This window comes from Podarcis gaigeae (genome assembly GCF_964106915.1).
Source record: "Podarcis gaigeae genome assembly, chromosome: 6".
NCBI lineage: Eukaryota > Metazoa > Chordata > Lepidosauria > Squamata > Lacertidae > Podarcis > Podarcis gaigeae.
In genome coordinates, this window is record NC_139682.1 from 40,518,561 (window position 1) to 40,537,995 (window position 19,435).

General features: G+C 44.0%; 1 protein-coding gene across 5 annotated transcripts in view; it reads left to right on the forward strand.

Annotated features, from left to right (window-relative positions):
• The window catches only part of RAB29 (RAB29, member RAS oncogene family), a 19,222-nt gene extending 6,076 nt beyond the window's left edge, over positions 1–13,146 (forward strand). For 3 of the 5 annotated variants that reach the window (XM_083745280.1, XM_083745281.1, XM_083745282.1), the window contains exons 3-6: positions 5,387–5,458; positions 6,838–7,019; positions 7,747–7,868; positions 8,531–13,146. In XM_083745280.1, coding sequence (XP_083601406.1) covers positions 5,387–5,458; positions 6,838–7,019; positions 7,747–7,868; positions 8,531–8,660 — 506 coding nt within the window. In that variant the 3' untranslated portion in view covers positions 8,661–13,146. The remainder of the gene's footprint in view (positions 1–5,386; positions 5,459–6,837; positions 7,020–7,746; positions 7,869–8,530) is intronic. The other 2 variants (XR_014565823.1, XR_014565824.1) reach the window with 1 other exon arrangement.
• The last annotated feature ends 6,289 nt before the right edge of the window (positions 13,147–19,435 follow it).

A 19,435-nucleotide genomic window follows, 5' to 3' on the forward strand; every position in this document is an offset into this window, starting at 1 on the left:
CAACACTTAATTCTAACTCAGCTTAAAAGGTAAAGGTACGCCTGACCATTAGGTCCAGTCGTGGACGACTCTGGGTTGCGGCGCTCATCTCGCTTTAAAGGTCGAGGAGCCGGTGTTTGTCCGCAGACAGTTTTTCCAGGTCATGTGGCCAGCATGACTCTGCCGCTTTTAGCGAACCAGAGCAGCGCACGGAAACACCGTTTACCTTCCCTCCTCAGCGGTACCTATTTATTTACTTGCACTTTAATGTGCTTTCAAACTGCTAGGTTGGCAGGAGCAGGGACCGAGCAATGGGAGCGCACCCCGTTGCGGGGATTCGAACCACTGACCTTCTGATTGGCAAGCCCTAGGCTCTGTGGTTTAACCCACAGCGCCACCCGCGCTTAATTTCATGCAAAAAATGATGTGTTTCCCCCCTGGAAATGTAAATATATTAAATTACCATGCTAATGCAAATAGAATCCATCATTACTATATCCCTAGCCCTTTGGTGGGGACGAGAGGTAGTATTGTATGGGTAGCATCAGTCTTGCAATATGCTAACATTGCTGGGGAGAAGGGGTTGAGACAGAGGCTGCATTCACACAGCAGTTTATTCTGGTTTCCCGACATCGCCCTCCCTGTTACTTTCCACATTATATTTGAGCTTTCGCACAACGTAAAAGCCACTTTCAGAAATATAGTTGAGTATACCACAAATGTAGTGGTCAATTCAGTGTTATTTACTTCCAGAAACAGTCTGTTTGCAAATAACATGGAAACGAATGCAGAGCAGCTCTATTCTATATTTTGGTGAATTTCTGGAAGTTGCTTTTACATTGTGTGAAAGATCAAATGTAATGCAAAAATTGACAGTTAGGGAAATACTGGGAAACTGGAATAAAGTGCTGTGTGAATGCAATCAGAGTAGTGTACCCTGCAGTGTAGTAGGCATTTTGCAGAAATACTGTATGTGTGTATGGAATGTTAAGACTGTAGTAGCTGTGGTGGGGTATTGTTGATTAATTGCTCTCCCGCTCAAAGGGGAAAATGTTGCTTCTGGTATAAACACTTAAATGGGTGTTTTTGGGTGACTGTTTGATTAGTGCTAATAACATTGCTGTACTTATTAACATTAAATCCCTTCATACACACACACAGCCATCTGAAATACTATGCCTGGGCTTGCACTGAATGTAGAATTGCCAGCCTAAAATATATTTGTATTTAAGACATTTTTATACTTCACGGTTATTTGCATTTCTAAGCAGTGGTCCAATGATGACCAGTAACACATCTGACTCATGAAACCTAAGTTCTTTGAAAGGTTTAGACTTGGCTTTGGGGGGAAGAGCAGGGGTCTTGTACCTTTGATGGTGTAGTGGGCAGAAATTCAACAGCTTAAACCATTTCTTGTTGTAAATGGGTGAGATGGTGGACTCAAAATAAATCAGGGAAAGGCATATGCAATGATAATATACAGGCAGAAAGTCAGCAGATGAAGTTTTCTCATAACTACCGTATTTTTCGCCCCATAAGACGCACTTTTTCCCCTCCAAAAATGAAGGGGAAATCTGGGTGCGTCCTATGGGGCGAATACAGGCTTTCGCTGAAGCTTGGAGAGCGAGAGGGGTGGGTGCGCACCGACCCCTCTCGCTCTCCAGGCTTCAGGAAGACATCCGCAGCCTGGGCAGCCCTGCAGGAGGTCCGGCAGGGATGTGTAGGCTGCGGATAGCAGCCTGCTTCCCGGAGCGTCGGGCGCCCTGAAAGCAGAGCGCCCGGCGTTTGGGAGTGCATCCGCAGCCTGGGCAGCCCTGTGGGAGTTCCCCGCAGGGCTCCCCACGCTGCGGCGGGCGGAGCACCCTGAAGCAGAGCGCCCCGCGCGCCGGACAGACATCCGCAGCGGGGTTCCCCGCAGGGCTCCCCACGCTGCGGATAGCAGCCTGCCGCCCGGCGGGTGGTGCGCCCTGAAGCAGAGCGCCCCGCGCGCTGGGCAGACATCTGCAGGTGGGGAGCCCTGCAGGAGTTCCCCGCAGGGCTCCCCATGCTGCGGATAGCAGCCTGCCGCCCGGAAGCAGAGCGCCCCGCTCGCCGGGCAGACATCCGCAGCGTGGGGAGCCCTGCAGGGGTTCCCCGCAGGGCTCCCCACGCTGCGGATAGCAGCCTGCCGCCTGAGGCAGACATCGGCCAGCCCCACAAGCTCAGGGAGGTGCGGCGCCCTTCCTCGACCTGGTTTGGTTTCCCCGACCTGCTTTTGGGGGGGAAATAAAGGAAAACAATTTTTCCTTTATTTCCCCCCCAAAAAACTAGGTGCGTCCTATGGGACGGAGCGTCCTATGGGACGAAAAATACGGTATCTCCAGCAAACCCCAGAGCCCTTTTTGAGTTCCACTGAGCTGAAGAGGTTGATTGTTTTAACAGCTGTCTCCATCTTGTCGTTGCCACAGTGAGACTGAGGCCTTGGCAGGATGGACAGACCTGACAAATGGACAATTTATTGGGGAAATTCAGGAATCCCTTCAATTTAATTAGTCTCTTGGGTGGAAAAGCTTTACAAGTCCTCCAACCCTTCAGGGAAGGACTTCCACCATCAACCCAAAGGACACAGGGAAATAGGGTTATTACAACTCACACCCCCAGATTTAACGTTTGCCCTGCCATATGTGTTGGGTCAGTGATGTATTCCCCCCCCCCAAAAAAAAAATTATCTTGAAACTTTTACATAAAGGTGGGTTAGTGGTGTATTGAAACAGCTCCATGGATATCATGGCAGCCATGAATATTGAGTCCTTTGAAACAGCCATCCTGGGCTTCTCCAACACCAACAGTTTGTGCAGAGAGGATCCGAAGTCAGCAGTACACCAGAGGGTTTCTTGTTTTGTCTCTCTGGCCAAGCGTTAGTTACAAGCTTATGTTGATGCTGCACCAGGTATCCAAAGCTGGGTCACATCACTTCTCCCCTAGTTCATTCCCCCAGGTGTGAGTAATACCTACCGGTTTCACTCCCTCATCCACAAATAAATTTAAGGAAGGGTTGTAGCTCAACGGTGGAGAATCTGTGTTGCATGCAGAAGTTTCCCAGCATCTCCAGATAGGGCTTAGAAAGATTTCCTGTTGGAGAGCCGCTGGAAGTCGGTGTAGACAAATGAGCTAAAAGGACCCAATGGTTTGGATTTGATATCCTGCTTTATCACTACCCAAAGGAGTCTCAAAGCAGCTAACATTCTCCTTTCCCTTCCTCCCCCACAACAAACACTCTGTGAGGTGAGTGGGGCTGAGAGACTTCAGAGAAATGTGACTGGCCCAAGGTCACCCAGCAGCTGCATGTGAAGGAGTGGAGACGCGAACCCGGGTGCCCCAGATTGCAAGACTACTGTTCTTAACCACTACACCACACTGGCTCTTACTCAATACACTGGCTTTTACTCAACACACCAGTCTGACTCAATATAAGGCATTGTCCTAAGTTCCTAAACTGTGAATGGTTGCTAATTTGCAGTGGACCACTCTGCCATTCAGAAGCACCACCACCAGGTGGGAGAGCTGCTTGGTAGAGCATCTTGCTCAGGGGTCAGCAACCTAAGGCCCATGGGCCGGAAGCAGCTCACGGAGGTCGTTTGACCAGCCCATGAGCTGCTCCCCAACCAAGGTGCCTGCTCACGTGCTGCGCTAAACCAGCACAGTCCAGCGACTCACTTCCACAGTGCCAAAAATCACAGGCATGCACAGAGGGATCTCCGCGGGACCGATCTGGCCCAGGCAAGATAAACCTTGCCAAACCCTGATCTTGCTAGTTGAGGATAGTACCTGAAGAGGAGAGAGCTCTCAGCTTTCTACCCCCTCTTTGCCTTACATTAGGGAAGCTTTTAATATCTGATGAATTATTGTATTTAAATGTTTTGTTGGAATCCACCCAGAGTGGCCGGGGTAACCCAGCCAGATGGGTGGGGTATAAATAATAAATTATTATTATTATTTCTTTTTACCTGACATGTCTGCCCAAGACTGTACTGTACCATGATAACCAGTGTGGTGTAGTGGTTAGAGTGCTGGACTTGGACCTGGAGAGCAGGGTTCAAATCCACACTCAGCCATGAAGCTCACTGGGAGATCTTGGGTGGGTCACTCTCAGCCTAACCTGCCTCACAGGGTTGTTGTAGGGATTAAATGATGGGGAGGACTATGTATACCACTTTGAGCTCCTTGCAGAAAAGCTAGGACATAAATATGCGATCGGTCAATAAATGATTATTATTAAATTTGTTCCCACCCTTCACTAACGGGTTCCGGGGGTAGGCTGCAACCATTAAAAATTCAGAAGTTAAAACATTTCACAGGAACAGGGTGGTGGTGCTGCACATGTCAACATGGTCTACTGATGGGAGTTTAAAAAAAAGACTTATTGAGAAAAAAGACTTATTGAGAAATATGTAAGACTGCTATCTCAAGGGGAAATTATTATATATATATACTCTTGCTGTTAGTTATCATATTTCAGGTGGAAATAATTCTGGATCCATGAACATAGAAGCAATCATCCAGGATTTGTGATGTATTACTTGTGTGAGCATGCACATAATGGGTGCACACACTTCTGTTTCAGAGTTGTCTGGGATAGCAACAGATGGCCACAGGAATCTGGAGAAGCGGTTGGCTTGTCACATGGTTGTAGACTGCTCTCCATGTGGTTAAAACTGTATGGGGGAATGGGGTGGAATTTTAAAGTGACATCTACATGGTTGTCTGTTTCCACCACTTCTCTGTGATTTACTGGAGCATAAACATATGCTTTGAGGTCAGTAGTACTCAAGAAATGCTATAGCTTGGGCTTAACATCTGCTGGAAGGAAGAACGTGAATAGTATCAAGGCAGTAGTGTAGAAGCAATTGTTGTGTTGCACAGCAGCCTAATTCAAGTGTAGTGCCTTAATATCCGTTATAAGAACATAAAAAGAGACTGTTGGATCTAGTCCAGGCATAGGCAAACTCCAGCCCTCCAGATCATCCCTGACCACTGGTCCTGTTAGCTAGGGATGATGGGAATTGTAGTCCCTAACATCTGGAGGGCCGGAGTTTGCCTATGCCTGATCTAGTCCATGTATTCCAGCATCCTGTTCTCACACTGACCTACCAGGTCCCTGTGGGAAACCTGCAAGCAGGACCCAAGCACAAGAGAACGCTGCGCTCCTGATGTTTCCAGCAAGTAGCATTCAGATGCATTACTGCTTCCAACCATGGAGGCAGAGTTTAGCCATCGTGAGAACCTTACCCTCCATGCATTTGTTTAATCCTCTTTTAAGGCCCCTCAGGCCTGAAGCAGAAGTACTCATAAGTGGAGCATACTACACAGTGATTTTATTCAACCCCTAACTGTTTTTATCTTTTTCTTGCTTTCCATGGTTGTCCAGTGGATTTTGCTCTGAAGGTGGTACAGTGGTCAGAGTCTGAGACAGTGAGGCTGCAGCTGTGGGATATTGCAGGTAAGCTTTGAAGAGTCACTTGTTGGTTTGTGGTGGATGAGATTCCCCCCCCCCCAGATTTGTTTGTCCTTTTCTATCGATCAAAGATAGTTCCAAAGTGGTAGAAAATTCCCACACACAGTAGCTGTCTAATTTTCATCCATGTGTTGTTGTGTTTCACCTCTTTAGCGATGTAGTTTGTGCAATTTCCTGTGTAAGTCTGGAAATGGCAATTTGGGGGGAACGCCTTGAAAATGGTCTGATGGATGGATATTGCAATTAACGGTGACTAAGAGGCATGTGTATTTGTTTGCTTTGTCATTCCACTGCCAAAGAGACAGCCCATATAAAAAGTGGCTTGCCTCTTCAGCAATTGAAGCAGCTGCCATAAAATAAGGAAGGAAAACTCAGCAATGCGTAGGGTTTGTTACTTTACCTACCAGTATGACTTCTCAGTAAGGATAACTGAAACAATATATATATATATATATTATTGAGGCAGTTTCCCCTCTCCCTCAAAAGAGTGAGTTTGGCACAGGCAGTTGCAATGGGAGGGAGACGCAAGCGACTTTCTGAAGCAGAAAAGTCAAAGCAACAACATTTCTTCTTTGGTGCAGTACAGAAATTGGTGAACTCCAAACTGTGGATTAACTTGGGAATCATCGGGGAATCCTAGTAGTTCTTGCAGGTTTCTTTTGGTCCCCTTCATCTCAGGGCCAGATTTAGGTTTGATGAGGCCCTAAGCTACTGAAGTTAATGGGGCCCTTTATATGTCGTGCTGTCCTTTGTCAACAACAAATTATCGCTGTTTTTTGTGTTGAAAATATGCTATATAGTAATTTATGGGCGTAATAGGTATCTAAAGCCATTTGCACATAACCAATAGGAGCCTACGCAACACAAAACACTGCTGCTGTATGTAGGTTTTATTTTATTTGTTTTTTATCTTATATTTTGGAAATGCACATCCAGTTTTTTTCCTTTAATTTTTTTTGGGGGCCCCGAGAGAGTGGGGCCCTAAGCTATATCTTGTTTAGCTTATACATAAATCCGGCACTGCTTCATCTTCCTATCCATTAGTGCCTTAAATCTTTAGGGTGGGGTAGGTCGCCTGTGGCCCTCCAGACGTTGTTGGATTACAAATCCCATCAGCCTCGGACACCATGGCCTATGGTTGGGAATAATGGAGGCTATAGTTCAGCCACATCTGTAGGACCAAGGTTTGACCATCCTGTGAACCAGCCATCCCACTTTGTCAAGTTTTCCATTGTCCTTGCCAGAAGGCAGTAAAGTAGATACAACTTCCTTGATGTTGGATCAAGCAAATGTGGAGGGGGAAGCTGCCTAGGAATGAATCTGAGGTAATGCTAAAACTCCTTCGTCACCTAAACCCTCCTCAGGTCAGGAACGTTTCACGTCTATGACTCGGCTGTATTACAAAGAGGCATCGGCCTGTGTGATCATGTTTGATGTCACCAGTATTGGCACGTTCACCAGCTGCCAGAAATGGAAGTATGATTTGGACAGCAAACTGAAGCTGCCGGATGGAAGCCCCGTTCCTTGTCTGCTGCTGGCTAATAAAGTGAGTGGCCGTAGACTGAGTGTTTCCAGCTGTTTTTCTTTCTTTTTAAAAAGGCGATAAGTCCTCTGAAACTCCCCTAAAGCACTGGGAGATAAGAGCCGTGCATGTGCGCTGTCCTCATGCCATCAGTGAACACTGGCGGCAGCTGAGAATTAGGGTTGGGGCCTAAAAAGAAGGGGGCATGGAACAGAGCGTGGAGAATGTGTCTCCTCACTGGCCTCTGACCCAGTTCCATCTCCCCACATTTTTTAAAAGGGAGGGTGGGGAAGGTCTTAAGGGCTGCAGAGCTAAAAGTGTGCAGGAGAAGGATCCCTTTCTCCCTCCCCCCTTTCTTTCATCCCCCCTCCCCATCTAAAATTGTCCCTGATATCACTAAGGAAGTGAGGAAATTCCCAAGTGGGCATATTTCATGACCCTGAAAAAAACGTATTTGAAACATCTGCTTAGGGTATAAAATATCTGCACATTTATCAAACTCTGCTTTGAATTTGAGGAGTTTATTTTGAACAGTAATAAGAATTTTTTCAGGGGCAGAAGAGGCACCGATGTCTCATCATTTTACCCTGCTAATTCAAACTGCGGCAACACAAATAGTTATAGCATCGCCTTATAATCTGCTGGATAGATCTGGCCGTGTGCAGATTTGTGGCAGAGGCAGAAAACAAATTGTACACCTCTTCCTGACTGTTTTAAAAGAACTTGTACTTTCCTAAATTCTCTTTTCCAGTGTGACCTTTATCCATGGGCTGTGACCAGAGAAGAAATTGATCGGTTCAGTAAAGAGAATGGCTTTACCGGATGGATTGAAACCTCTGTCAAGGAAAACAAGAATGTACATGAGTCAATGAGGTAGGCAAATTGAATTTTTGAATGTTTTTTTCCAGAGGTAATTAGCCCCTAAGAACGGGCCTATGGATAAGGTCTTTAAAAGAGGTGAGGTCTTTAAAAAGAGAATTCTAACTTCACTCAGTTCCAAAATATTCAGTCATGCTTTCACTATGATGCAGTGTTGCAGCTAGGTTTGGAGTGAGACAGGCAGCGCCACAGGTATTTAAGTGATTTTCAGTGATACGGCTACCATTTTGGCTGTAGGCCAGGGATGCAATGCTCTATAGAGATTTGGTCTCAGGTGATTAGGTCAGTAGATGGAACAAGCTTGTACCCTCTGTAGGTAAGGCACCACAGCCTTGCTTATTTTTAAAAAACAGAAGTTGTTTTGGCTCCATGATGGTGTTCATTCCTCAGCAAGCCCACCTCTTGCTAGATAAACAACTTCATTGCAAACTGTGTCTGTCAGCAAGGTAATGTTTTCTCAGAGGTAAATGCAGAACCCCACAGTCACATTGTGTTGGGTTTGAACAGAAGGGGTCCCCAGCAGAGAGTCCTCCCCTGTGAGTTGGTTCCTGGAATGCTGGGGAATTTATTGTTGAGCCCAGCTTCGGCTGGGGAGGGCAGAATATAAATAAAATTTATTTTTATTATTATTATTACCTAATCCTGTTTCTTCCTAGAGTCCTTATTGAGAAGATGATGATGATGTTGTTGACGTCGTCAGGTGACACGGACATCACTCTTTCAGGCCGTGGAGACTACATCAATCTACATCAAGCTGCAGCCGCGCCCAATTGGGGGTGCTGCTAGTTGCACCTCCCTAGGCTTCTGCATCTGATCAGAGGTTGAGAGCGCCTTTGAAACTTAATACTGTCTTTTCTTAAGAAGTAGTACTGAACTGCCTCATGGCATTGCTGTAAGCAGCAATAGAAGACGCAAGGTATCCCAGCAAGATTGATGGAAGTCACAGTCTTGCCTGCTTCTGGGCCACTGGGGTACACTTCTGCCATTCTATATTCCTCATTGCAACTTGGGCTAACGGAGGAGATTGTTCTGCTTGCTGCAGCCTTCTGTGCTTGTAGGAAAGTCTCCACCACAGTTGATTGAAGATTATGCAGCAGGAAGAATGGACACAAGGAGCTCTGAAAGCAAAGCCCTGGGTAACCTGGCTGTGTCTAACCAGCGTACGTGCTAAATCTTGCACTTTGAAGCAGACTGCCTTTAATGTATCCTCTGTGGAAACATGCTGTGATTCTCCCCCCCCCCCCTGTGACACAGCTGCACAACTCTCTCTTACCACAGCCCTTCTTGAGGTGCCATATTTGCCAGGATAAGCCTATTGCTGCTTTTGTGTGTGTGTTTTCTGAGAATGGCTGCATTTAAGCTGAAGGAAAAAACCACAAGGGACTCTGGCCTTTTTTGTCCCTTCTTTTATGTGGGAGATACAATTGTCAGGTCCTTTTCCTGTGACCATTTCATTAGTGAGCCCAGCAATGAATTGAGGTAAAAGCTGTAAACTGCTTTGCATTGATGCACCTTATTAGAGCAGTAGCAATGTTTTTATGTTTTTATAGCCCTTTCCCTGTTAGGATCTCATTTGCCTCTTTCATATTCTGATAAATTGCTTCCTCTCAGAGGCCGTAATAAGTGGGTGTAGATAGCCATCATGCAATGCTATCTTGAAAGCACGTCCATGGGTTTTAGTGAACCGAGGGGGTAAACGCAGAATAGGGAACACAGCAGGACAGAAGGCAAGAATTAAATCTCTCCTGTACCTTTTTGCTACCAGCCATTTCCTGCCTTTTGTTTTTGCAGAAAATACAAAATTGTAATTTACCAGTTTTTTAAAATTCATAATTCAGGAAGGTTAACTTTTCAAAATGGTGAGTTGTATTAGGGTGCTTAAATTTCTTAATCTGTTTTTTAAAAATTAAACAGCCCAGGAGATGCATGTGTAATGGGTAAAAGATTCCTTGAATGAATAATGTGTCCATATTCAACCAAACTCTGAAATTTCCTGGATCATTGGGTAAAAGTAAATCTATTCAGGCCAAAAAAGAAAGATCTATTAAAGCCTTGCAATGTTTGTATTTTTGCCTGATAACATTACAGTTATTTCAAACTTTCTGTCTGAATAGGGTAATGGGCACAACTTCTGGATAAGATATAAAATATATATTTGGACCACTTTCTCAGTTATGTAGACAAGAAGGCACATTATTTATCCATTGGACTCGTTCTTGTTATAGGGTATTACAGGTTATGTATTTTGTAAATAAAGTTTATTAAACAGTTGCTGCTAAAAAAGAAAACAAGCAGTGGATGGGGAACTGGAATCTCTCTAGATATTGTTCAAGATGGTAATAACTTTATTTTTAATGTTTTTAAATGATAGTGAAAGACATCGGCAAGTTTCTTTGCACTGTTTCTGAAAACTACAGGTAGAAGTACTAACGACAGATAAATTCAAGCTAAATGATTTTAAAGGGGATACTTTATAGACCACTAACGTGGTGCCCTCCAGAAGATTTGGACTACAGTTCCCAACAATTGGAACTGATGGGACTTGTAGTCCAAAACATCTGGACGGCACCATGTTATTGAAGAGGGATCTACAGAAAAAAACAATGTTAGATAACTTGGTTGTGTTTTGGTATATTCAAATATCTCATTGTTCTCTTTGAAACGGGAGCACAACAAAACTAGCCTCAGATTGCTTCTGTGCAATTGGAAGTACAAATTACAAAGATTTGAGGTCTTTAAAACTTCGGCCTGCACTAATTAAGTAAGTGGTAGGAGAAGAACCTAAGGGCTTTCTAGAAATAGTTCTTTTTCCACATGATGGTGAAAGTCTATATGATACAGTCATACATCTGAACTACAGCACTAGCCCTTCCACTTTGTACCATTTTTGAAAAGCGGTATATAAAGCAGAATTTGACATCTTCCTGGCAGAAATTACTGCTGGGTTATTGGCACACAGTTCTATTGGACATGAGCGTTTCAAGCAACATCTCTGACAGCCGTGATCTATAGAAGAGAGTTTTCGTATATCTTCCTTTGCCGAATGTTCTTGTGCACTGGCTTACAACTGCTGTTTGATTGTCTAAGTTAATATATCTGGAGAGATCTATGCAACAACGGTTGATGTGCTATGGTATTGGGAGACAGTTGCAGTCAATAAGCCTGCCCTCCAACCACAGTTGGACTCCATCAGCCCCAGCCTTCATGGCCAATGGTCAAGGATGATGGGAGTTGTAGGACCTCCCCCATCTGTGTGAACATATGTATAGCATTGTATAGGTAGACACTTGAGAATATATGCATATTATCTTTTCCACATCCAGTTTTATTTTTGTGCCTTTTGAATAGCTGATGAGTAAATTTAAAATCTCTCAAGTCACTATCTCATGGAGCTACTATATTCTTGACTTGCGAACATATAAAGGCAGCTAGGGAAACAGCTGACTTTCCAAAGGGCTGTCTTTAGAGGACCAACTGGAATGCAAGGTATATGATCAAAACACTAGAACTTTCACGTTTGAAAGAGTGCTTTGCAAAACAAAAAATGTCTCAGTGTTTAAATCCTGTGTGTGTTGGTCCTAAGTGCTGCACAAAACTTTCTGCCAAGACATAATGGACATGTTACCTCGCTTGAAGTGCTTATTTTATGTAAGCTTTTAAAATAAAAACAGAGTGGTGTGTTTCGTTTTTTACAACTCATGCTATACTGATTGCTTCTGATCTGAAACTTTTATGCCATTTTTTTCTGGTTGGAAGTAAACTGAAAGCAATTTGCTAGAGAGAGGCTCAAATGGGAGCTGCTGTTTCCTTTTAGGGGAGGGGGGATGCATTTCTTCTCGGAGATTCCTAAACCTTCCACTTAGCATACAAGAAAAGCTGCCTTGGTAGCCTTAAGCAAGGTTGCTCACGAAACTGTTTTCGGGTTTGTAAATTCATTGTGCTTTATTTATGGCTCAGTCCCCTCCCTCTCTCCATCAAATTGCAGTTCTTTGATTGCAAGCCGTGAGATTCTATAAATGGTTGTCTTCATCCAGATGGTATTCTAGGGCTACCTATAGGCCAGAGGAAATTCCTGTACCCCTCCCCCAAATTAAGGTATGATGTAGGTTTTCGTATAATTAAATCCTTATCCTGCTTTGTAGCAGCATTGCCTATGTGTAGTGCACAATTCCTGCCACTTCCCCCGAGAGTACAAAATCACACTCAATTAAGCATGGGTACTGTAGAGACTGGATGTGCTGAATTAAGATTCCCATCCTCACTGGTTTGCACCAAGCAGTGCCTTAGTAATGTGGTTTGATATCTGGGGCATGTCCACATGAGAGGCTTAATCCATGTTTTGTTGGCTCACATTTTTCCAGGCCATTTATATGACCTCAAACTGATGTTCTCAGTCTGCTGAAAAGCCAACTTTGGGGTTTGTTTGTTTTTGAAAGCACAGTGCTGGTGGGTTTAAGTCTCCTTAGTGTTACTTTTCTTTTTAAAATGCATGGTTTTGAAATGTACAGAGTTGTATCTGCTGAGTGAGCCTCTTGCCATGCATCTGAACCTCAGTGCTGCTACATTTCCAGTTTCTGCCATTCTAACAGTATGTTTTTAATCTCATAGTTTGCTAAAACCATTTTAAAAACACATATTTGCACAAGAATGCATAAAAGAAAATGCATTTTAGCAAAAAATAGAAATGTTTTTAATCACCCCTTTGCCAGTCAGCACTATTAAAGCATAGTAGTTTTTAACCCCCCCCCCAAATATTTTAGTTGGTGCTAAATATTTTTAACCTAATTCTTGAAAAAGTTATTAAAGTTATCATGCAATATAAAAGCACTTTAGCATAAATTGAACAATTCCCTAAAAACAAGAGTATAAATAAAAGGGTTTTTTTTAATGAGAAAATTATATGCTCTTACTTGTACCTTCCTTACCTATGTGATGACTATGTCACATTTACTTGTCTGGATGTTACACTGCATGATGTATGCACAACAAAAGTGCCATTCTTCCCTGCGCCAGGGAAACTGAAATGTTACAACTGTGTGGAGCATTCTTGGGGAAAGTGTATGGACCACCTTCCATTAATTTGAACAATGGTCATTGAAAACTCACCTGAAACAGCTGGTGTTTTTCTCAGAATCTCACATTTTTTTTAATACACATTTGAATTGCATTGTTTTGTATGTTTAAAAGTATTTGTTCTTGTGTCATAAGTACAAATGAGGTTTTAGTTGTGCTGTTCAATAACCAATACAGTGTTGGAAAAACTAAAAATAAATCTGAAATCAGCCTGACTTTGCTTGTTCACATCTACTGGTTTCTCAGTTTATGCAGTTGTGGGATGGAACTGGGTCTGTCATCCAGACTTTTTTGCTTATTGGGATTGACTAGAGGTGAATCCAGGTCCCTGCTTTTATCCATTTTGTGTCTCAAGCTTTTTGTGGTGACATAAGTTGCTAGAACAACCCTAAATATGTGCATACTGGTAAATTTGCAGTGATTTCCAAATGATGAATTCTGGAGGACTGTGGAACCCCTCTGGTTAAATCATCAGGTATTTCAGACTGGGTGATTTTCAAGGCTTTGTGGTTGTGGAAGAATTTGGGAAGGAGGTGTGGCAGCTAGCAGCTACTGTATAGGTAAAGTTAGGGGTTTTCTATAATGTTGGTTAAAATAGCAGGTGAATTGCTTCCTGTTTTCCCCAAATATATTGCACAACTTTGGAGGAGATTTAGGTGGGAGAGCTAGTCACAGTTGGGCATTAAGTTTAGTCATGGACATTGATTGTACTATTCTTCATTGGGTAATAACATTGGGATCTATTCAACTAAGCAAAATGTTCTGTCACTAAAAGGATTTCTGCTTGTGCAATGGAATGATCTCCCCTTCTCCTCACCCCATTCACCCCCTGAATCTGTTCTGGGGGCTCTACCAATCTCCCAGAGCAGATCTGGGGACAGCAGGGCGGGGATCCCATTCCACCGGTGCTAATCCTTGCACTAGTGCAACTATTTAGTGAAATACTGCCTTTGAACATTTATCTACACTGATTTTTCCCTAAAGACTGCAGAAATAGTTGCACTTCCAGTACTATGAAGAAAGTAACTGATGATGGCATCTGTTTTGACTTCTTTATGTTGGTCGTGAAAAGCTCCATCAGTATGAATCCAGATTTTGTGTTGGCACAGATCACACTAGAGGTGAGCGGTCAGTCCTGACATTCTGCCCTGAATGTGGGTGGTGTGCATTTTGATGATGGTTCAACTTGCCACTTGATGATCTGATAAGAATAAGATGAACTGCCATGATTTATGAGGCCTTCGTTCGGTCATGAACATGTGCACAGGTTAATTTTTATCAATAGACCCTTCTGTGTAAGGAGCAAAATAACCCTCAGCAAAGTCTGTTTTGTTCCCACTGCAACTGTTTGATTGTGGGTCAGCAATCTACACAATTGGGCTTCACTACACTGGCCTCTACACAGAACACTGGCCTTTGTGGACTGAGTGTTGCCTGTTGTTCTATAATGGCAACAATGAATTTGCGATAAAGCAGGTGACTGAAATTGCCCTTTAAGAGACCGTATAAATCACCATGCACTTCCAGTAGTAAGGATTTCTTTCCTGAATATCATGGAAACACATTGGAAAATTCAAAAGTTTATTAAACTGGTAGTTGCTGATCAAGAATTACAGGAGTTAATATCGCTGGCAGAATAGTAGTCATGATGTATGAGCTGGAGGGGTAGGACGTTTTTCAGATATCAACAGAGGAGTATTGAGAAAGGAGATGTAAAAAGGCAGAAGAAATCCAGAAATAATAAATGAGTATGTGGTGCCCATTAAGGGGAGAACAGAACATGGAGTCTGAATGTGAAGGCATCCAGTGAAATTAATGTATGGCATGGGTTGCTTTGTTCTTTGCTTTATTTACAATAAGTTCATTGGCTTCTTTAATTAAAAGACTTCAATGGAACTTACACTCTAGTATGTGACTTTAGGACTGCAGATGGACAGAGCAATCCCAATCCTACTGGGTTGCTGGAAGGGGTTTGGATGCTCCAGAGGTGTGTCGTCTGCACCTGCAGAACAGAGTATTTTGGGAAAGGAGGCAGTGAGGGTGTGGAGTTAAGCCAGCCAGAGATCCACTGCATTCTCAGCTGGTCCAGCTACCAATGATGTGCTTGTCTGCTATGCCAGCCTGGAAGTGGTACTATTCCCCGACCTTCCATCGTGCCCAGTGTTGAGTGGTGGGTCTTTGAAGGGGGGCAGTGGGGGCGGGTTGCCCCAGGTGTCACCACTGAGGGAGATGACAAAATGGGCAGCACTCACCGCAGGGCCTGCAGCGCACCTCTCCTGGGAGTGACATGGTAGCTTGGGCGCCTGCAGGCTCCACGGTTCACCCGCTGCCTTCCCCTCAGCTGTAGCGCATCTGAGTGGGAGGAGGCAGGCAGGCTCCTCGGAGGCCCCGCAGAACATCCTGCCCCACCTCGCCCTGTGGGCGGCTGGCCCCGCGCCTGGGCACAGGGCACACCCCAGGCGCCTGATCAGCTTGCTGGGTCTTTGAATGCGGCAGTGGCTCTGACATGCTATTCAACCTTGTGCTCCCAGTCAGGTGCTTGAATTGTACCCCAGGTGGATTTTTTTCATAGCTTAGGAACTTGGATAGAAAAAATTGGGCAGTGCACACTTCTACTGTTGTGCTGCCTGGTACCAGATACAATCTTGCCAATAATTGAGCTGGATTCACCAAGAGATTTGACCAATTAATAGAAGGTACTAAGAATGACAATAGCTATTAGGTTCTCATTGAATCCATTCCAGCATTGTGTTCATAATAAGCTGATGGAAACTATGAGTAAACAGGGTGGCATAATGTGGTGGTACCTCATGTATACACGTTCTTAGGGTGTTTGAGCACCTCCCCAGTTACGGAAGAGAACACTTCCATGTTCTGCAGATTATTAGCATCCCTCAATAACTGCTGTCATGCTTTGGTCAATAGCCTTGTAAATACTCCTGACAGGAATAAGTAGTGTAGATGTTGAAAATGCAATTATAATTTAGTCATCCTTGGCTCTTAGAGCTGTGGTGAGAGCATTTGCTATGCAGAGGTAATGATGCAGGAAGGGCAGCTGTGGTGCCACAGGAGGACAAGTACTTGGCCAACATGAGACTGTCTGTCATGCTTGGCTCTAAATCAGTATTAATGTCACTGAAGACTTCAGAGAGCTACCAATACAGTTTCCCCCCTGAGACACTTTGACTTTAGTAGCTTATGGTCTGTGGTGTCCTGCCTTTGGAACATGCTGCCCAAGGATGCTTGTCTGGTACAGTCTGTCAACTGTTTTATTCCCAGTGAAGATTTTTATTTGCCCAGATTTTTTAGGATGTTTAGCATGGCTGGGTTTACCTGGCCGTTTATTTTATTTTACTTAACAGGATTTTTATACTGCTTAATCATCAAAACCTCTAAGCTGTTTACATTAAAGGAATCTGAAATACACATTAAAAATACAGTATAGTGGTACCTCGGGTTAAGTACTTAATTCGTTCCGGAGGTTTGTTCTTAACCTGAAACTGTTCTTAACCTGAAGCACCACTTTAGCTACTGGGGCCTCCCGCTGCCGCCATGCCGCCGGAGCGCGATTTCTTTTCTCATCCTGAAGCAAAGTTCTTAACCTGAAGCACTATTTCTGGGTTAGTAGAGTCTGTAACCTGAAGCGTATGTAACCTGAAGCATATGTAACCTGAGGTACCACTGTACTGATGAAATCAGTCGTTAAAAACAAGTTGCTCTACTTTTTTCCAAAATCTAAGTAAAATCAGTAATTTTCAAACTGTACATACAAAAAAATTTACGTTAGTATACATGCCAAAATTGCGTGTCTGGATAGGCTTGCCTAAACAAAGTTTTTAGCAGGCACCAAAACAATATAGTGAATACTCTGGTGTTAAGTGCTGTCACTCTGGAGAACTGATTTGTTGCAAACATGGAACGAACATTATGTGGCAATTGTAAAAGCGCCGGTTCCCCAGATTGAAGTGGTTGAGTTGGCACATACTGTATGGAGTGAGGCAATCTTTCATGTGAACTGGTCTCAAGCTGTTGAGGGCTTTATATACCAATACAATCGTATCTTGGATCCTGAATGCCTTGGTATTTGGACATTTTGGAACAGTGACTGTTCTGGTTTGCAAACGTTCTTTGGAACCCAAACATCCGATGGGGCTTCTTCCGTGGCTTCCAATTGGCTGCAGGAATTTTCTGCAGTCAGTCAGAAGCCGCACTTTGGTTTCCGAACGTTTTGGACGACTGTAGTAGCACCCACAGGGAATTCTATTACACTGTATTAATCTTTAAGTCTGTTTCACTTCACTTTTTTGTATACCACTTTTGAAATGCTGTATATATCAATGCAGCACTATTTTTCTAGGGAGACACAGGGGTACACATGCCCCTAAACATTTTGTGAATCTAATGGGAGAAGAAACTAAAAAAATTAAAATGTTTAGTTTCTTCTCTAGCACGGTGAAAGTCAGTTCCGTTGCTACCCCTGATGGTGGTCTAATTTCATTTCACGGTGTTTCCTGAGTCTCAGACGGAATGATCAATGGTCTCGTTAGATAGTAAAATTCATGTTAAATTACTGTTTTAGGGGTTGTTTTTAAAAGTCTGGAATGGATTAATCCATTTTGCATTACTTTCTATGGGAAAGTGTGCCTTGGTTTTGGAACGCTTTGGTTTTGGAATGGACTTCTGAAACAAATTAAGTTTGAGAACCAAGGTACCACTGTATAGTAATAATGTTTCATCCAGCCACATGGTAAGTAACAAGCACATTGCCTTAACTGAAAAGAATCCTGGGAGCTTTAGTTTCTTAAGCATTCTGGAAATTATAACTGTGAGGAGTGAACTACACTTCCCAGAACTCTTCATGGGAAGCTATGTGCTGTATATGTATGGGGTGGTTCAATTTCTCTGTATACATAGTGGACTCACTTCCACATAGTGTGATGGCTTTTACTCGTGGCAATTCATGGCTTTTCCACTGCTTGCTATCCACACCAGTGAGTGGAGCTTGATGAAATGTATCCAGGGGTAGGCTCTGCCCTTCAGCCACTCCTCTCCTGTCCCACACTGCCTTTTTCTGTGGCTGAAACATGTGGGCTATGTTCTGCAGCAAAGCACAGGCTGAGAGGACAACCATCCGCATTTCCCCACAGTGTCATCGGCGTGACAGAAATGAAGAAGGGGGTAGGGGGGCACAGTTGATATTTAGCGGGTGCTGTGCTGCACAGTATGCCCAACGTATTTTAAAAGTGAAATCTGTATCCTGCTGCTGCTTAATGTATATATGGGAGACTAGGACAGAACAATAAAGGTTGCAAAGGCAAAAGCAGTAGAACAGGTATATGGTCCAGGGGGCCTAGAGCAGTTTAGATGTCACCCTCTGCTGTTTCCAATGAAGGAAATCAGCCCTGAGTGCTCACTGGGAAGGACAGATTCTGAAGCTGAGGCTCCAATACTTTGGCCACATCATGAGAAGAGAAGATTCTCTGGAAAAGACCCTGATGCTGGGAAAGATTGAGGGCACAAGAAGGGGATGACAGAGGACGAGATGGTTGGACAGTGTTCTCGAAGCTACCAGCATGAGTTTGACCAAACTGTGGGAGGCAGTGGAAGAAAGAAGTCCCTGGCATGCTCTGGCCCATGGGGTCACAAAGAGTCGGACACGACTAAACAACAAAGCAATCTTAAGCACTTCTGAGTTGGGTGCAAGCCCTGTTGAGCTCAGTGAGAGTTGCTACTTTTTATTATCAAGAAGCTCTGCTTCATTCTAGAGCAGGGGTCAGTAACCTTTTTCAGCAGGGGGCCAGTCCACCGTCCCTCAGGCCATGTGGTGGGCAGGACTGTATTTTGAAAAAAATAATTCCTATGCCCCACAAATAACCCAGAGATGCATTTTAAATAAAAGCACATTCTACTCATGTAAAAACAGGCTGATTCCTGGACCATCCGCAGGCCAGATTGGGCAGCATGCAGCACCTAGACCTTAGGTTGCCTACCCGTTCTAGAGGTTTGAAGATGGGCAATGTTGAGGAGAATGCACTCTGCACGTTCTAGGGCTGAGTCCTGATTCCATTTTGCTTGTAATTATTATTCAATTTCAACTATATTTCTGGCCAACAGAGATCATCAGCCAGGAAAGAATGGTGTAATGCAGCGAGGGATGCACAAAGCACCGTCTCTAACAGCAGTGAAGAGTAGTACAAGGGAAGAAGAGGGAGAAAGGGGAGCACATCGTATCATCCCGGCCCTCCGACAATTCTAGGGCCAAGCAAGGATCGCGGGAGCATAACCATTAATTATGAAAGTATCGCGATAAGTGTCACAAATTCGTAGGGAGGGGCTGAATCTGATTCTCCTTTCCCTCCAAAAACGTAGCCCAGCCTTTCTTATCGAATCTGCTGTTTGGCCTGGAGCCTATTGTTTCCCATAAGAAAAATAAATACGAATGAAAGCGAATTCTCTCATGCACGAAAGGGGACTGGGCTGTTGAATTA